The following is a 16,495-nucleotide window of genomic DNA, read 5'->3' as shown; positions in this document are numbered from 1 at the left end:
ATTCCAGTTACTCAGGAGACTGAGGCAGGGAGATTGGAAGGTCAAGGCCAGCCTGGGCAACTTATTAAGACCCTATTTTTTGACTTTACCAAAAATAGAGGACTGGGATTACAGCTTAATGTGAAAGGTTCTAAATTCAATCCCCAGTGCCACAAAATACATACATATATAAATACACACATACACACACACACACACACACACACACACACACACACACACACACACACACGTGGGGGGGGGCAAGGAGAAGAATGAAGGCCAGGGGCTCCCCTGCAACAGTTAATCTAACTGCTCCCTGGATCCTGTCCTGTGTTCTACCCATTGCAGAGAATACCACTTTCAATTCCAGCAGCGAAGCTGAGCGGAAGACGCGGCGTTTCTACCTGTCCTGCCTCCAGCTGGAGCGCATTGAGAAGCTAGGAGCCCAGCCACTTCGAGACCTCATTGACAAGGCAGGGGCACTGGGTGGGCTTCGGGCAGGAGGGACAGGATGTGGTCCAGGGAAGCTCTGAGAATCCCTGGACCAGAGATTTCACGCATGCTCTCTACTCAGATCGGTGGCTGGAACATCACGGGGCCTTGGGATGAGGACAACTTCATGGAAGTGCTAAAGGCAGTAGCCGGGACCTACAGAGCCACCCCCTTCTTCACGGTCTATGTCAGTGCTGATTCTAAGAGCTCCAACAGCAATGTCATCCAGGTGCCTAGCTGGGAAAGGGGAGGGACTCACAGAACCTTTGCCAAGCAAGCCAAGATTCCCCTCTCCTCTGACAGGCAGGCTGAATACCCGCCCTCCCACCCCCATGCCCAGGAGTCTCAGGTTTAAAGTAGGAGAGACTAACTTTTACCTGTTGCTGTTGCAGGTGGACCAGTCTGGGCTTTTCCTGCCCTCTCGAGATTACTACCTAAATAGAACTGCCAATGAGAAAGTAAGGCACCGCCTAGAACTTCTCTCCCCATCCCTTGCTGAGCTGGCTCATCCCTGTATACCTTCCTCTTTGCCTAGGGTCAGAGTGGGGAAGGTGAGCCTATTGTGCTGCCTGGCAAGCAGGCTCTCCTCTGTTCCTCTTCTCTCCTCTCCTCAATCCTCTTCCTCCGTCTCTTCTTTCCTCCCTTCCGTTCTTCCTATTATTCTTCCAAGAAATGTTTTTTTCTTTCTTTTTGTGGTGCTGGGAATCAAACCCAGGGCCTCACACATGCTAGGCAAGCACTCTACCACTGAGCTACATCCCCAGCCCTGGGAAGACATTTCATGGGTACCTACTGTACGCCAGAATCTCTGGAGCAATTCTGAGATGTCTGTTTCAGAGTCACTGTCACAGGAAGTTTTGGATATCAATAGGTTTGTGGATCTAAGGGTCTGAGAACAAGGTTCAAAAGGTCTCTAGGACTTAGGCCAGATGCAGGCATCCAGGCATTCCCTTATGAGATCACATTTGAGTCAGACCCCTATAAAAGCAAAGAAGTGGGCCAGCACCATGGCTCAGCAGGTAAAGGCACTGACTGTCAAGCCTGATATTGTGAGTTCAATCCCTAGGACCCATGATGGAAGGAGAGAACTGTCTTCTCCAAGATTTCCTTTTACTCTATACTCACGTAAACACACACACACACACACACACACACACACACACACACACACACACACCCCACAAGTAAATAACTAGATGTAATTTTGAGAAGAGACTACAAAGGCTCATCAGAGGTCATCCTATGTAGAGATAGGTTACACAAGTGTTCAAAAGAAGAAGGCTTAGTGTGTTTGGACCGTGAGGATGAGTCCAGGGAGCAACAGAGGGCCTTCTGCACAGAGAGGATGTGTTGAGCAAAACGTGGAAGCCAGAGAGGCTAGATGTGTTTGGAACATAAGAAGAAGTATGGTTTGGCGAGATGTGCTGCTGAGCACATGGGAGGCTAGAAGGAGGTCGGTGACTGGTTATGGAGGAGGTTTTGAATGCTTCAAAGATTTATTCTGCAGCCCAAGAGTCACCTCCAGGTTCCAGAACAGGGATGGAGGGATGAGGTTAGCAGTGCCTTGGGAAGCCAGTTTGTCTGGAGGTAAGAAGAAGACGCAGAGGAGGGAGCCTGGAGCCCAGAGATGAGAGTCTTCGCAGTGCCTGGACTCTGAGTTGGTGATGGCCCAGGTGACGGAGGGAGAGGCAGAGTGAGTGCTAAGCTGAGGTTGCAAGACCTATCACGCTAGAACCATGGCATGCTAGTTACCTGATGTTAGAAGAGGAAAGAGGTGAAGATGATTGCAGCTATAAGGCTGAGTGATGGTGAAATGGAGTAGGCCTTAGGGGGTCCGTGGTATCTGTAGAAGAATCAGCCTGGACAACTTGGGGACCAGGAGACAGTGTGATGTCACAGACAGGGAGCGACTTTGAAACCAGACCTGGATTTCAAGTTCAGCTCTCCTGCTTGTTGTAATTGATTGGTGTCTCTGAGGCTGGTTTCTTGACTGTAAAAAGAGAAGCATAGGTTTGAGGTGCGGGGTACCAGCCAATGCTCCTGCGTAGAACAGATAGCATGGGAGAGTCTCTCATTTTAGACATGTGAGTTTGAGGAACGTGGGCACCTTCTGTGTGAGAGGTCTGTAGGCAGCTACGGAAGTTGGTGGAGCGCTGGAGAGGATAGTGTGAAGGGAGCTGGAAGCTCAGGGCTTCTCCTTTAACGTCGAGAAAGGTGGGACGAAGGAGGCGATGCTTGGGTGTCGAGGGCTGTGGAAGAAAGAGCGACCAGCTGGAGAGTCCTGTGTCCCTCTGCCATGCCTTCGTCAACATTGCCTGGACTTCTCAGCCAGACCCTGCTCTAGACATGTGTGAGTAAGACTGCCGCTCTTCCCTCAGTGGTGGAGAGACTAGGAAGCCTCTCATGATGCTGTTTTGGTCACAGTCATTAGGACAACCAGAGAAGATACGTGAGGCTCCCAATTTGATTCCAACTGGGAACTCGCCCTGGATGAGGGGGAAGGTAAGCCGAGACTGAGAAAGAGGGGCCCACCGAAGAAGCAGTTCAGACAGGCTCTCAGGAAGGAAGATGGACAGCTTGTTGACAGACTGAAGGAGCGAGGAAATGAAATAGGGAAAGGTGATCCAGTCCTTCTGGACAAATATGTGGTCTAATTTAGAATTTAGGAGCCATTTTTTTTTTTTTTTTTTTTTTTTTTGAGATAGGATCTTACAGTATTCCATGCTGGTCTTAACTCCTGGACTTTAGTGATTTTATTGCCCCAGCCTCCTGAGTGCTAGGACTACACACACACATTACCGTAGCAGCAAGTTTAGACTTTATCCCAAAAGAAGGGAACTGGGTCCCTGGAAAGATGGCCCAGCAGATACAGGCTTCGACTCCCGGGTCCCACAAGATGGCATGAGAGAACCAGCTCTCAAGAGCTAGCCTCTCCCCTGACCTGAGTAGCAGGCCATGCCCGCACACATGCTTGCGTGTGTGTGTGTGTGTGTGTGTGTGTGTGTGTGTGTGTGTGTGTGTGCGTGTGTGTGTGTGCGTGTGCGTGTGTGTGCGCGTGTGTGTGTGCGTATGTGTGCGCGCGTGCGTGTGTGTGTGCGTGCGTGTGTGCGTGTGTGTGTGCGTGTGCGTGCGTGTGCGTGCGTGTGTGTGCGCGTGTGCGTGCGTGTGTGTGTGTGCGTGCGTGTGTGTGTGTGCGTGCGTGTGTGCGTGTGTGTGTGCGTGTGCGTGCGTGTGCGTGCGTGTGTGTGCGCGTGTGTGTGCGTGTGTGTGTGCGTGCGTGTGTGCGTGCGTGCGTGCGTGCGCGTGCGCACGCGCGCGCGCAAGAGAGAGAGAGAGAGACAGACAGACAGACAGACAGACAGAGCGCGCAGGGAAGAGCCGTGTTAGCCCTCGCTTTGGAAAAGGCCTCATGTTTGATTCTTATTGCACCATTGGGTTCCTTAGGCAGGAAGCCTCTTGCCGTAATCGGGGAAGATGTAGTGCAATGGCCGAGACAGGATGAAAACCAGGGGTGCGGAGAACTCAAGAAAGTCTCAGGAGTAAGTCTTAAGCTGAGGACAAGGAGGTGGGGAGAGAAAAGTACACACACGTGCCAGGTCCGTGACTGGGCTAACTGTGTCCCCCTAGCAGCTAGGATGGGGGCAGAGTGATACTCTTCTGACACCAGCAACAGTAGAGTGGGGAAAAGGAGAAGTTTTGTAGTATGGAGAACGAATATCACCGGGGGTGGGGTGGGGTGAGGGTAGGGTGGTGGCGCACGCCTTTAATTCCAGCACTCGGGAGGCAGAGGCAGGTGGATCTCTGTGAGTTCGAGGCCAGCCTGGTCTACAGAGTGAGTTCCAGGACAGCCAGGACTACACAGAGAAACCCTGTCTTGAAAAGTCAAAACAGCAGTAACAACAAAAGAATGAATATCAAGGGACCAAAACTTTTCAGTGAAGAAAAGAGATGGCCTTAGCATTAAGTGAGCCCAGGGTGGGACTTCAGTTCAGGAGTAGGAAGGAAACTCGGCATGGTGGTATATGCCTGCAATTCTAACACTTGAAAGCAGAGGTAGGAGAACTGTGAGTTCATACCACTCTGGGCTACATAGTGAGGTTTTGTCTTAAAAAGAGGGGAGGTGGGGGTTGGGGATTTAGCTCAGTGGTAGAGCGCTTGCCTAGCAAGCGCAAGGCCCAGGGTTTGGTCCTCAGCTCTGGGAGAAAAAAAGAAAAAAAAAAAAAAAAAAAAAAAAAGACGTGCTTGCGCCACATTACTTCCCTGCAGCACCTGAAGTCTTTATTCAAAAAGAGGGGAGGGGAACCACAGAGGTGGTTGCTGGCTAGAGCTGACGATCTATCTGCATGTTTTTTTCCCTTTCCTCCACAAATACTTAGTGAACTATCATAGGGAAGACATTGTACTTGAACCCAAGATTCCAGTGGCGAACAAGCAAACAAGCTTTGTCCTGATAGTGCCAGCCTGGCCTGAGGCAGGCCCAGGTAGTGCTCAGGCTTCCACATTCTGACCCTGTCAGGGGGAGTTTGTGATGGGAGTCCTTACCTCATCTCCTCAGGCTTGTTCCCTCTATGGAAATTGGAACGACTATGGCTTTTATGGAGTTGCTATGAGGGTGTGGGGCAAGATACATTATATGTAAATCCCTTAGCCATCTGGTCAGGGGATACATAATGTTCAGTGCTTTTTTTTTTTCCTTCTGTGCTTTCTCTCTCCCCTGGATACAAGGGAGGGTGAGAAAAGCACATCTGAGGCCTGTTAGGATGACAGGTGGAAGGGAGGCGAAGGGGCAGACCCCCTACAGGGTCGGGTCCATGCAGCTGTTCAAGTAAAAGCACATGGCTCCTGACGGACTGGGTAATTAGAAGGGCGATAGGAAATGAGAAGGCAAAGAACTATGGGAGTCCATCCGTTGGGTAAACATTTACAGGGGACCAGTTCTGTGCTTGGCCCTGATCCAGGCTCTTGGGATTCAGTGGCAAACAGTTGACAAAATTTGAACAGTGTCCACTGAGGGAAACAGATGATATGAGCACAGGTAATTAAGCAAGCCAAAGCTGACAGGGGTCAGCAACGGATCAGGAATTAAACAGGGCCACCGAGACGTCCATAAAGCACGTCAAGCCAAGGAATGGTGAGAAGAGGGAGGGCCCGAGCGGATCTTGGCCTTGGGCAGGACTTGCTCCTGGCTTTGAGGATGACGGGCCTTCACAGGTGCTTACTGCCTACCTGGACTACATGGAAGAGCTGGGCATGCTGCTGGGTGGACAGCCAGCCTCCACCCGGGAGCAGATGCAGCAAGTTCTGGAGCTGGAGACACAACTGGCTAACATCACTGTGCCCCAGGACCAGCGGCGTGATGAAGAGAAGATCTATCATAAGATGAGCATCTCGGAGCTGCAGGTGGGGTAGGCGGGGGACTAGAGATGTTAGGGAGAGGCTAGCCCTTGATAAAGACCACCCCATCCCCTTATCTCCTGAGGCAGCCAGTCCTTCCCCCCACGTCCTGCTTTTGCGAGCTTTCCAGATGTGTATCGCTATCCTGGAAAGAAAAATGGTCAACATTTTAAGCCACCTCTCTCAAGGCCATCCTCTAGTCTCTTTTAGTCCTGTTGACCAGGACTATGTAAAGAGATCGTATTTAAAATGTTTAGCCAGATGTGGCGGTTCACATCTGTAACCCCAACACTTGGGAGACTGAGGCAGGAGGATTTCTGTGAGTTCCAGGCCAACCTGGGCGACAGGTGTGAGACCCCATCTCAAGTAAGCAAGAAAATGGAAAAACAAATTGATGAGATATCTACAAAATAATCAGAATGTGTACGGAAATATCTCCTAATGAGCCTCCTGTGCCAGCCCCCTTTTGGTTGAATTATGGAAAGACTAGGGGAAAGGAGATTCTGTAGAGAGACCAGGTATGTGGGGCATGTTGGGGAAGTGGTGTTTCATCAACCGGCATGAAAATATTTGAATTTCTGTCCCCAAGCTGGATATCACACACAGTGGCTTTCCTTGTATAAAAAGTGGTTAGACTCCCAGACAGCAGGGCATTCAGGCCTGGAAAATCATTTACTGCAGGAAGGGGTCCCCAAGCAGTCAGTAACTGTTACTATGGCAATGGGAAAGATGCCCAGGCTATAACAAACCAATGGGGGAAAGAGTCTGTCGGGAGCCCGGTGGGAAGGCAGGGAGCCTGAGGAGTTTCTGCTTTCAGACTCTAGCGCCCTCCATGGACTGGCTCGGGTTCCTTTCTTTCTTGTTGTCACCACTCGAGTTGGGTGACTCTGAGCCTGTGGTGGTGTACGGGACTGAGTATTTACAGCAGGTGTCGGAGCTCATCAACCGCACAGAACCAAGGTGTGACTGGGGAACGGGAGGGGGCAGGGGAGGTACCAGTGGTGGAGGGGACTCAGGGCTCTGGAAATTTCTGGAAGGACCAACCATAGTGAATTGGTACACAGACTGAGTGGTAAGGCCTGAACCTTCCAAATTTCATATCAGAACGTCTGTGGACTCTCCCCCTGGGCAGTTTCAGGGTATCCATTTGTGACCTCTATTCCCACACCTTGCTCCAAGCTGATTTCTGCAGGCATTTATGTCCCAGAGAAAGGTTTCAGGATCACTTTGCCACACAACTCTCGGGACTCCCGTAGCCTGCATGGTCCTGGGGACTGGCTGGGGAGGGGAAAGGGTTCCACACATGTCTTTCCTTATTTTCTGGTATGGAAATAGCGTCCTGAACAATTATCTAATTTGGAACCTGGTGCAGAAGACCACCTCAAGCCTTGACCAGCGCTTTGAGTCTGCGCAGGAGAAGCTGCTGGAGACCCTCTATGGCACCAAGAAGGTGGGCTCTGCTTCCTCTCTGAACAAACCTAGCTGGTGCCACCTGCCCACAGGGTGTCAGGATCATTTTCCTCTTGGTACATGAACACATGGTATGGAACACAGGTCGGACTCAAGCTGTCATAATTTCCAATCTTAGTTCCTTCATATTTTGGTCTATGGCACCTTGGGCATGTGAGCACGTTGCTCTGGCTCCGTTTCCTCATCTGTAACAGGAATATGTTTCAAGGCTGGCTTAAGTCAACGTCCGCACGTGGTGTAGATAGGCGTTCAGCTTTGATGATGAGGATGAAGATGATCAAGTGTGTTCTTCATTTCAAGAGGCCTCACTAAGTATGGGGAGTAAACCTGCAATCAAATGCATGTATTTTGAAAGTATTAATTGTTCACAGTGAGTGAAAAACATTTGTATTATAAAGCTGAAGCTGGGACAGGCACAGTCTATGTGGGGGACAATGGGGAAGGTAACTGGACAATTTTCTCAGAAGACGCCTTGTGAGGAATAAACTCCTGAGAAAGCAGGGGACAAGGGCATTCCAGGCATAAGAAACAACACATGCAACAAAAACACGGAGGCCTGGAGGAGCTTGGTGTGCTTGCAGGGGTTCTGTAGGAGCTTGAGAGCAGGGCTGCAGACTGAGTGTGGTAAGGTGGGCATGGGACATCATGGCAGTTACATTAAGAAGTCTGACTATGCTGGGTGGCAGTGGCGCCCGCCTTTAATCCCAGCACTCATGAGGCAGAGCCAGGTGGATCTCTGTGAGTTCGAGGCCAGCCTGTTCTACAAGCGAGATCAAGGACAGGCACCAAAACTACACGGAGAAACCCTGTCTCAAAAACAAAACAAAACAAAAAACAAAAAAAGAAAAAAAAGGAGTCTGACCATGACAAGTGATGACAGTGTTACAGGGCAGGAAAATGGTGACATGCTCCTCAAGAAATGATGAGGATGAGCTAGTAGTCACTAGTGACAGACTGGATTGGGAGGGGAGGCGATAGAGGAAGCTGGGGTGATGCCCAGGTTTCAGGGATAGTGGACTGATGGCATATAAGCCTGAACTGTAGAACTGAGCAAAGCAACTGCTGAACTTGGGCCAGCAAGATGGCTCAGAACAGCCGGGCAATGATGGTGCAAGGCAGAAGGAGGTGGATCTCTGTGAGTGTGAGACCAGCCTGGTCTTTAGAGCAAGTTCCAGGACAGCCAAGGCTACACAGAGAAACTCTGTCTCAAAAAAACAAAAAAACAACAACAAAAAAAAAAAACAAATCAAACCAAACCAAACCAAAACAAAACAAAAAAATGGTTCAGAACAGCTGGTAAAGACACTAGCCATCAAGCCTGATGACCTGAATTTGATCCCAAGTCCTACATAGTGGCTCCTTTAGGTTGTTTTCTGACCTCCACACTTGGACCATGGTAGGTCAGAATGTCTCCCATTCCAAATAAGTAAACATAACAAAGAAACGTCTAAGGGGGCTGGAGAGGTGGCTCAGAGGATAAGAGCACTGACTGCTCTTCAAGAGGTCCCTAGTTCAGTTCCCAACAACCACATGATGGCTCACAGTCATCTGTAGTGAAACCTGGTGCCCTCTCTGGCCTGCAGGCACACATGCAGACAGAATACTGTATATATAAGAAATAAATAAATCTAAAAAAAAAAAAGAAAGAAAGAAAGAAAAGAAAGAAAGAAAGAAAGAAAGAAAGAAAGGAAGGAAGAAAGAAAGAAAAAGGAAATGTCTAAAACCCAAGGGAGACTATTAGGAACATAGTAGAGTGAGAACTGGGAACAGAGTGGGCGGCATGCCCGTTTTCTGCTGGAGCTTGGCTGGGTGGGCATAGTTTGAGATGTTGCCTTACCTGTCTCTGGAGTCTGAAGGAGAAGTGGTACCCCAAGCCCAAGTGTCTGCTGCTCAGCTGAGAGGCTTAGCCCCAGAGAAGAAAAGAAGCCTTCCGACTAGAGGTCAGTGCTCTCTCTGGAGATCTTGCTCTTTGTCCCTTTACAGTCCTGTACGCCAAGGTGGCAGACCTGTATCTCCAACACAGATGACGCCCTTGGCTTCGCTCTGGGCTCGCTCTTCGTGAAGGCCACGTTTGACCGACGAAGCAAGGAAATCGTGAGTCTTCAGGCTTCTAAAACTACCCTTTGATTTGTTTAAAAATCTGCTGGTCGTATGTGTGCATGCATAGAAAAACTGGGAAGGGAGTTCCCTAATCAGCAAACTGGGTGGTGGGATTATGGGTCATTGGGTTCCTTAAAGTTTTCTGTAATTGTACAAATTATTATACTGGGTTTATGTTACCTATATAATTATCAAAAAATACTAAGAGATAACAATAGATATGCTCAAATATTGGATGTTTATGGGAGAGTTGCTTGTAGGGAGAAATGAAACAAACTGAAATGTTCAATCATGGAGTAAAAGAAAAATAAATGATAGGATGGGATATGATTCCACTTTTATTTATTTTATTTTATTTTTTCTTTCTTTTTTTTTTCTGGAGCTGAGGACCGAATTCAGGGCCTTGTGCTTATTTTATTTTATTTTATTTTATTTTTTTTTGGTTTTTCGAGACAGGGTTTCTCTGTGCAGCTTTGCGCCTTTCCTGGGACTCACTTGGTAGCCCAGGCTGGCCTCGAACTCACAGAGATCCGCCTGGCTCTGCCTCCCGAGTGCTGGGATTAAAGGCGTGCGCCGCCGCCGCCGCCGCCGCCGCCGCCGCCGCCGCCGCCGCCGCCGCCGCCCGGCTTATTTTATTTTTTTAATTAATTTATTTTTATTTTATGTGAATTAGTGTTTTGCCTGAATGTATGTCTGTGTGAGAGTGTCAGATCTTGGAGTTACAGACAGTTGTTAGCTGCCATGTGGGTGCTGGGAATTGAACCTGGGTCCCCTGGATGAGTAGCCAGTGCTCCCAACCACTGAGCCATCTCCCCAGCCCCATGATTCCACTTTTAAACTGAAGATAAGTTATTTATTTATTTATTTATTTATTTATTTATTTATTTATTTATTTATTTATTTATTTATTATTATTTTGTTTTTGTTTTTGTTTTTTTGAGACGGGTTTCTTTGTGTAGCTCTGACTGTCCTAAAACTCACTCTGTAGACCTGGCTGGCCTCAAACTCAGAGATCCACCTGCCTCTGTGCTCCCCCCAGTCCAGTGGTGGGATTAAAGGCATGCACCACCAGGGCCAACTAGAATTTATTTTTTAAATTAAACAACTATGCCTGGCTTTCTTTTTTTTTGGTTAAAAAAGAAATTGGTGGTGCCAGTACTGCATCTGGAGCCCTTAACATGCTTGACAAGTTTGTTATCTCAAGCGAGAAACCCAACCATGAGCTGAGGCTGGCCTCATATTCACTGTTGTAGACCAGGCTGGCCTCAGACTTGTGACGGTCCTTCTGCCTCTGCTTCCCATACCTGGTGTAGTGATACATTTTAAAGCAGGACAAAAGTAGATTGCAAAAAATATATACAGATTGCATAACACAGCTCCATATTTTGTATTACTTTCTGGGCTAGCAGAAACACTAGACTATTAAAAGAAGAGAGCTGTGTGATGAGATTACAAATGTTTGATTTTCTTCTATTTTCAATACAAATTGTGTTCATACATTTCTTTCATAATCAGATAAAGATCAATGGTAGTATTTGAAGCTATAATATTAACTTACTTAACTGCCAATTCAAATGTTTATTTAATTAATTAGAAAAAAGTAGCCGGGCAGTGGTGGCACACGACCTTAATCCCAGCACTCAGGGGTGGGCGGTGGGGGCAGAGCCAGGGGAATCTCTGTGAGTTCAAGGCCAGCCTGGTCTACAGAGCGAGATCCAGGACAGGCACCAAAACTACAGAGAGAAACCCTGTCTCAAAAAGCCAAAACCAAACAAACAAAAAAGAAAAGAAAAAAGCTACCTACAATAACAATAACAATACTATCACCAGTGGTCACCTCCCTGCTGGGCAGCCTTTCTTCAGGAGTCTTCATAATCCCATGACTCCCGGATAGACCCAGATAGAACCTGAGGGTGGAGGGGAGCAGGAAAGCTCTAAGTGCAGGGGGGAGGCTGACCTGTGACCTTCCCCCCTAGGCCGAGGGGATGATCAGCGAAATCCGGTCTGCTTTTGAGGAGACCCTAGGAGAGCTGGTTTGGATGGATGAGAAGACCCGGCTGGCAGCCAAGGAGAAAGTGAGCCATGGCTGTGTTTGGGGCGCCATCTTGAGGTGGTAGTAGAGAATACAGTTTTGTGGCACAGGGAGGGAAACCCTTAACATGGTCTCTTCAGGCAGATGCCATCTATGATATGATTGGTTTCCCTGACTTCATCTTGGAGCCCAAAGAGCTGGATGATGTTTATGATGGGGTAAGTACCTTTGTTCACAGCACTAACCTTCAGAATCATGGGCCGTTGTTCCCCGGCCTCAGTAATCGAAGTTCAAGCAGTCGTCAGTGGAGTAGTCACAAGTAATTAGACTGCTTAAGTATGGGTTCTGTGCCAGACATGGGCCAGATGGCAGTAGAATACAGCATTAATGAGTGTAGGGATTTGGAGCTTAGACTAACTGGATCATGTTCTTAGGACGTCTTTAGGCCTCAGTTTCATCTGTAATATGGGGCTTTACTAGTACTCACCTCACAGGGTGATAAGAATAAAAGAATGTATCTTTAAAAAAAAAAAAAGTCAGGCGGTGGTGGCTTCCAGGACAGCCAGGGCTACGCAGAGAAACCCTGTATGGGAAGTGGGGGGTGGAGGGGAGCTGGGCATGGTGGTGGCCCATGCTTTTAATTTCAGCAACACTCAGGAAGTAGAGGCAGGTGGATCTATCTCTGTGAGTTCAAAGCCAGCCTGGTCCTCATAGTAGGTTCTAACAGTGAGACTCTGTCTCCAAAAAAAAAAAGCAACAAAAGTCCAAAACAGCACTTGAAGCACAAGCACCTTTAAAATATTGTCAGTTAGCTGTTTACTTCCATTTTACAGTGGGGGAGACTGAGGCTTGCTTGGAAAGATCCGTCTGGGACTCTCACCTTCTCCAACATGTGGTCACTTGCTTTCTCTCTTCCGCTGTTCCCGTAGTATGAAGTCTCTGAAGATTCTTTTTTCCAAAACATGCTGAATCTGTACAACTTCTCTGCTAAGGTGATGGCTGACCAGCTCCGCAAACCTCCCAGCCGAGACCAGTGAGAACGGGAGGGGAGACACGGGGCAGCTGGAGAGGTAGACCAGGGCTTCTGGGGCTGGGGTGAGGAGCGGCACAAGGCCCTTGCAGGAGGCAGGCAGGGCAGGCCTGGGCTGTTGGGCTGAGGAACGCGGGGACAGTAAGGCGCCCCAGCCGCTCTCTTCCTCCCACAGGTGGAGCATGACGCCTCAGACTGTGAACGCTTACTACCTTCCGACCAAGAATGAAATTGTCTTCCCTGCTGGCATCTTACAGGCCCCTTTCTACGCTCACAACCACCCAAAGTGTGTCTGAGGCGGGAGGGTCTGGGTGCTGGGGTCTGGCCGCGTGGTTGAACTGGGAAAAGAGCTGAAGGAGGAACCAGGAGATGCTCGTACCCTGTCCTTATTCAGCATTTCTCATCTACCAGGGCCTTGAACTTTGGTGGCATCGGCGTGGTGATGGGCCATGAGTTGACACATGCCTTTGATGACCAAGGTAGGGAGGGGCCCAGTCTAGAATTCCCAGGGACTGCTGCAGGGATTTTGGGGTGTTGGGGGCAAAGCTTGGGGATCCTGGTGTCTCTGGTCAAGGTTGGTTGGGGCATTTGTTCTCTTGTGGGTGAGTTGTCCTATTGGTGGGCACCAAGATAATTTCTTCTCAGGGCGTGAGTATGACAAAGAAGGGAATCTGCGTCCTTGGTGGCAGAATGAGTCACTGACGGCTTTCCAGAACCACACAGCCTGCATGGAAGAACAGTACAACCAGTACCAGGTCAACGGGGAGAGGCTCAACGGACTCCAGACACTGGGGGAAAACATCGCCGATAACGGGGGCCTTAAGGCTGCTTACAATGTGAGTGGCCGAGGTCTCCCAGGCTGTGTAGAGGGTGCTTGGGGAGGTGGGCAGGTGCTGGTGGACTTGTTTCTTATTATTCCCCTAGGCCTACCAAGCATGGCTGCGGACACATGGGGAGGAGCAGCAGCTGCCTGCTGTGGGGCTCACCAATCACCAACTGTTCTTTGTGGGATTTGCCCAGGTATGGCCCCTCGGGAGAACTGCGTGTGTCTCCTGTCCACTCCCTCCAAAGGATGCCATTAGAAGAAGTTGGGGTCATGCAGGAAAGGCGCTGGGAAATGGGGCCACAGTTACCATGTGGGAAGTGCATTGAGAGAAACCTGGTGTCCAGAGCCATGAAAATAACCTGAAGAGAGAGAAATCTTCAGTAGGATTTTATTTGAAAGGGAAGGGCTGCTAGCTTTAGCGGAATGGATAGGAGCAAGCACTGATCTCCTCCTGTTACTGTGGGAGAATGTGACAAAAGAAACTGTAGCTTGGGAATACAAAATGGCTGTTCAGGGTTACCCCGGAATAAAATAAGAAGCAGAATTAGCACCCAGGCAGGGCCTCTTTCAAGTACTTTGCACCACAGTAAGCAATCTTAAAGGGCACAGCCTTTCCCCACAGCCAAGCCACAGCCACAGGCTGGGTTACCCGGTGTCCAGGTGCTCTTTAGAGGCTTCAAGGAACTGAGGGGGCCTGTTCCCCTCCCTTGGAGCTGGCCAAGCCTCCTGCAGTGGCCCTGACAACTCCTGAACTCACCAGCTGGACGGTGGTTCATGACCAAGATGGCTCTGCTATAGCTGAAGCTATGGCCTAATTCAGCTCCACACTAGACACCATATGTCCCCATGTCTGTCCTGGCCCGCAGGTGTGGTGCTCGGTCCGCACACCAGAGAGCTCTCACGAGGGGCTGGTGACCGACCCCCACAGCCCTGCCCGTTTCCGAGTGCTGGGCACTCTCTCCAACTCCCGTGACTTCCTTCGACACTTCGGCTGCCCTGTCGGCTCCCCCATGAACCCAGGGCAGCTATGCGAGGTGTGGTAGACCTGGGTTGGGAGAGAAATGGGCCACTGTGGCCAGGGACTGGGGCTTCCAAGTTAGGAGGAAAGTAAAGATCAGCTGGTATGGTTGTCTCTCCACACCACAAGTGACACAAATCTAGTCTGCACCACCACATCGTGCCTCTGCTTTGGGGGTGCCTGTGCCTCTAGCAGAGATGCCACTATTCACTGTGACATCCTTTCAAGTGTGTCACCCTGGAGGAAGTCTAGGCAGAAGTGCCAGTTCCTACAGAGAGGATTCTGTCTCTTTTGGCTCCAAGCTTACTCAATTTTGGGGCCAAGAGGATATGCCTGGGGCATGCCCATCTCTCCCCAGGAATATTCAGTACTATATGGAAATGAGCTCAGCTCCCTGCAGCCCCACCCTCAGGCTAGCCCCACCCTCAGGCTCCCCCCACCTGTTCCTTGTGCTCCCCCTAGCACCGCTGCTCCCCTCCAGGACAGAGCAACTGAACTCAAGTGGAAAGCCAAGGGCTCTCTCGGGTGAGAGAAGAAGTGTGTATGTCTAGTTCGTGCTGGTCCCGTGTTTCAGGGCACGAGTCTTCAGGATGGCCGATTGTCCCTGGGCCAAACAGAAAAGCAGACCCAGTAGAGAAAAGGGAAGAGTTTATTTTTGCAGGGAAGAGGGTGGGGAGGGTGTGGTCTTGGCTTTATAGGACCCTTTGCTAATAAATAGATCCATATCAGTCACCCTGTCTCTCCCTTCAGTCTTCTTTTTCCTTATTCATCCTCTTATCCGGTCAATATTTGAGCAACTACAATTGTCTTAGTTTGGGTTTCTATTGCTGTGAAGAGAAACCATGACCATGGTAACTCCTATGAGGAAAAACATTTAACTGGAGGTGGCTTACAGTTTCAGAGGTTTAGTCCATTATCATCATGGTGGGACATGGCAGCATACAGGCAGACATGGTGCTGGAGAAGGAGCTGAGAGTCCTACAATCTTGATCTGAAGGTCGCAGGAAGTGAACCGAGACACTGGAGGTGGTCTGAGCATATATGAGACCTCAAAGCCCGCCCCCACAGTGACACTCTTCCTCCAACAAGGCTACACCTGCTCCAACAAAGCCACACCTCCTAATAGTGCCACTTCCTATGTGCTTATGAGGGCCAATTACATTCAAACTACCACAATAATATTCTTTAGATACTGACCCGAGATTTGAAGCCCAAAGGGATAAAGATGGAGAGAGGAGCACAGCTGGGTCTGTTTGGTCATGGTACATTCTTCACAGCTGGAAGGGTCTGTCGGCCACTGCCTCTGTGGCCAGCCTGTCACTGGATCTGGAGAGTAGGTGGTCAGGTCAGCTTGGTTTTTGTTTTTTGTTAGTTTGTTTTTTCGAGACAGGATTTCTCTGTGTAGTTTTGGTGCCTGTCCTGGATCTTGCTCTGTAGACCAGGCCGGCCTCGAACTCACAGACATCCCCCTGGCTCTGCCTCCCGAGTGCTGGGACTAAAGGCATGCACCACCACTGCCCGGCTGGTTTTTGTGTTTTTGAAACAGGGTCTCACTATATAGCCCTGGCTGGCTTGGATCTCACTATGTAGATCAGGCTAGCTTTGAACTCAACGATCCACTTGCCTCTGCCTCCAAACCACTGGGATTAAAGGCATTTGCCATCACACTCAACTTTTATTGTTCTTTAGATTTACTTTTGAATGATATATTGGCTACCCACCAGTAATTTATGCCTCAGGCATGGAGGATAAAGTGGTCTCTGTCCTTTGGGGGCTTCAGCTATTTCATTTTTATTCTCACAAGCTCATCCAGTCCCCACAGTCATGATATCCTCCCAGTGATCTGCTCCCGTGATGCAGGTCTAGCCCTAACCACTTTACTGCAGCCAAAGACATGGGGATTGAAATTGAGGCTCTGATGGTTGTGGCCTCAGCCCTGGAGCCTTCCTGTCTTCACCTGAAAAGGGAGAGTGACAGCAGAGCAGTGGAAGAGTCCAGCCACAGAGTGCTCTGGAGGTGCTCTGTGTCGCAAGACCCCCACAGAGCGGAGATCTGACGCAAAACACACAGGGGTTTATTACAAGCCCAGGCTTGGTCCGCGACCGACACACTGGCTAACCAGGTGGAGGGGGACGGCCCTGAGCTCTCAGG

The 16,495-nt window shown here is 49.5% G+C and overlaps 1 protein-coding gene across 6 annotated transcripts in view; it reads left to right on the top strand.

The window, feature by feature from the left end:
* Ece2 (endothelin converting enzyme 2) overlaps positions 1 to 15,076 on the top strand; it is a 35,772-nt gene extending 20,696 nt beyond the window's left edge. For 3 of the 6 annotated variants that reach the window (XM_052740156.1, XM_052740155.1, XM_052740157.1), the window contains exons 5-19: positions 331 to 455; positions 557 to 703; positions 867 to 1,025; positions 5,686 to 5,874; positions 6,686 to 6,828; positions 7,204 to 7,318; positions 9,322 to 9,432; positions 11,415 to 11,513; positions 11,611 to 11,688; positions 12,400 to 12,503; positions 12,676 to 12,786; positions 12,912 to 12,979; positions 13,146 to 13,336; positions 13,425 to 13,520; positions 14,193 to 15,076. In XM_052740156.1, coding sequence (XP_052596116.1) covers positions 331 to 455; positions 557 to 703; positions 867 to 1,025; positions 5,686 to 5,874; positions 6,686 to 6,828; positions 7,204 to 7,318; positions 9,322 to 9,432; positions 11,415 to 11,513; positions 11,611 to 11,688; positions 12,400 to 12,503; positions 12,676 to 12,786; positions 12,912 to 12,979; positions 13,146 to 13,336; positions 13,425 to 13,520; positions 14,193 to 14,369 — 1,913 coding nt within the window. In that variant the 3' untranslated portion in view covers positions 14,370 to 15,076. The remainder of the gene's footprint in view (positions 1 to 330; positions 456 to 556; positions 704 to 866; positions 1,026 to 5,685; positions 5,875 to 6,685; positions 6,829 to 7,203; positions 7,319 to 9,321; positions 9,433 to 11,414; positions 11,514 to 11,610; positions 11,689 to 12,399; positions 12,504 to 12,675; positions 12,787 to 12,911; positions 12,980 to 13,145; positions 13,337 to 13,424; positions 13,521 to 14,192) is intronic. The other 3 variants (XM_052740161.1, XM_052740158.1, XM_052740159.1) reach the window with 2 other exon arrangements.
* Positions 15,077 to 16,495: the final 1,419 nt, after the last annotated feature.

The sequence above is a fragment of the Peromyscus californicus genome, unplaced genomic scaffold, assembly GCF_007827085.1.
Source record: "Peromyscus californicus insignis strain IS unplaced genomic scaffold, ASM782708v3 Scaffold_16__1_contigs__length_79575227, whole genome shotgun sequence".
Classification (NCBI taxonomy): Eukaryota; Metazoa; Chordata; class Mammalia; order Rodentia; family Cricetidae; genus Peromyscus; species Peromyscus californicus.
The sequence above is the reverse complement of the archived record's forward strand: the minus strand, read 5'-3'. Positions and strand labels throughout refer to the sequence as shown.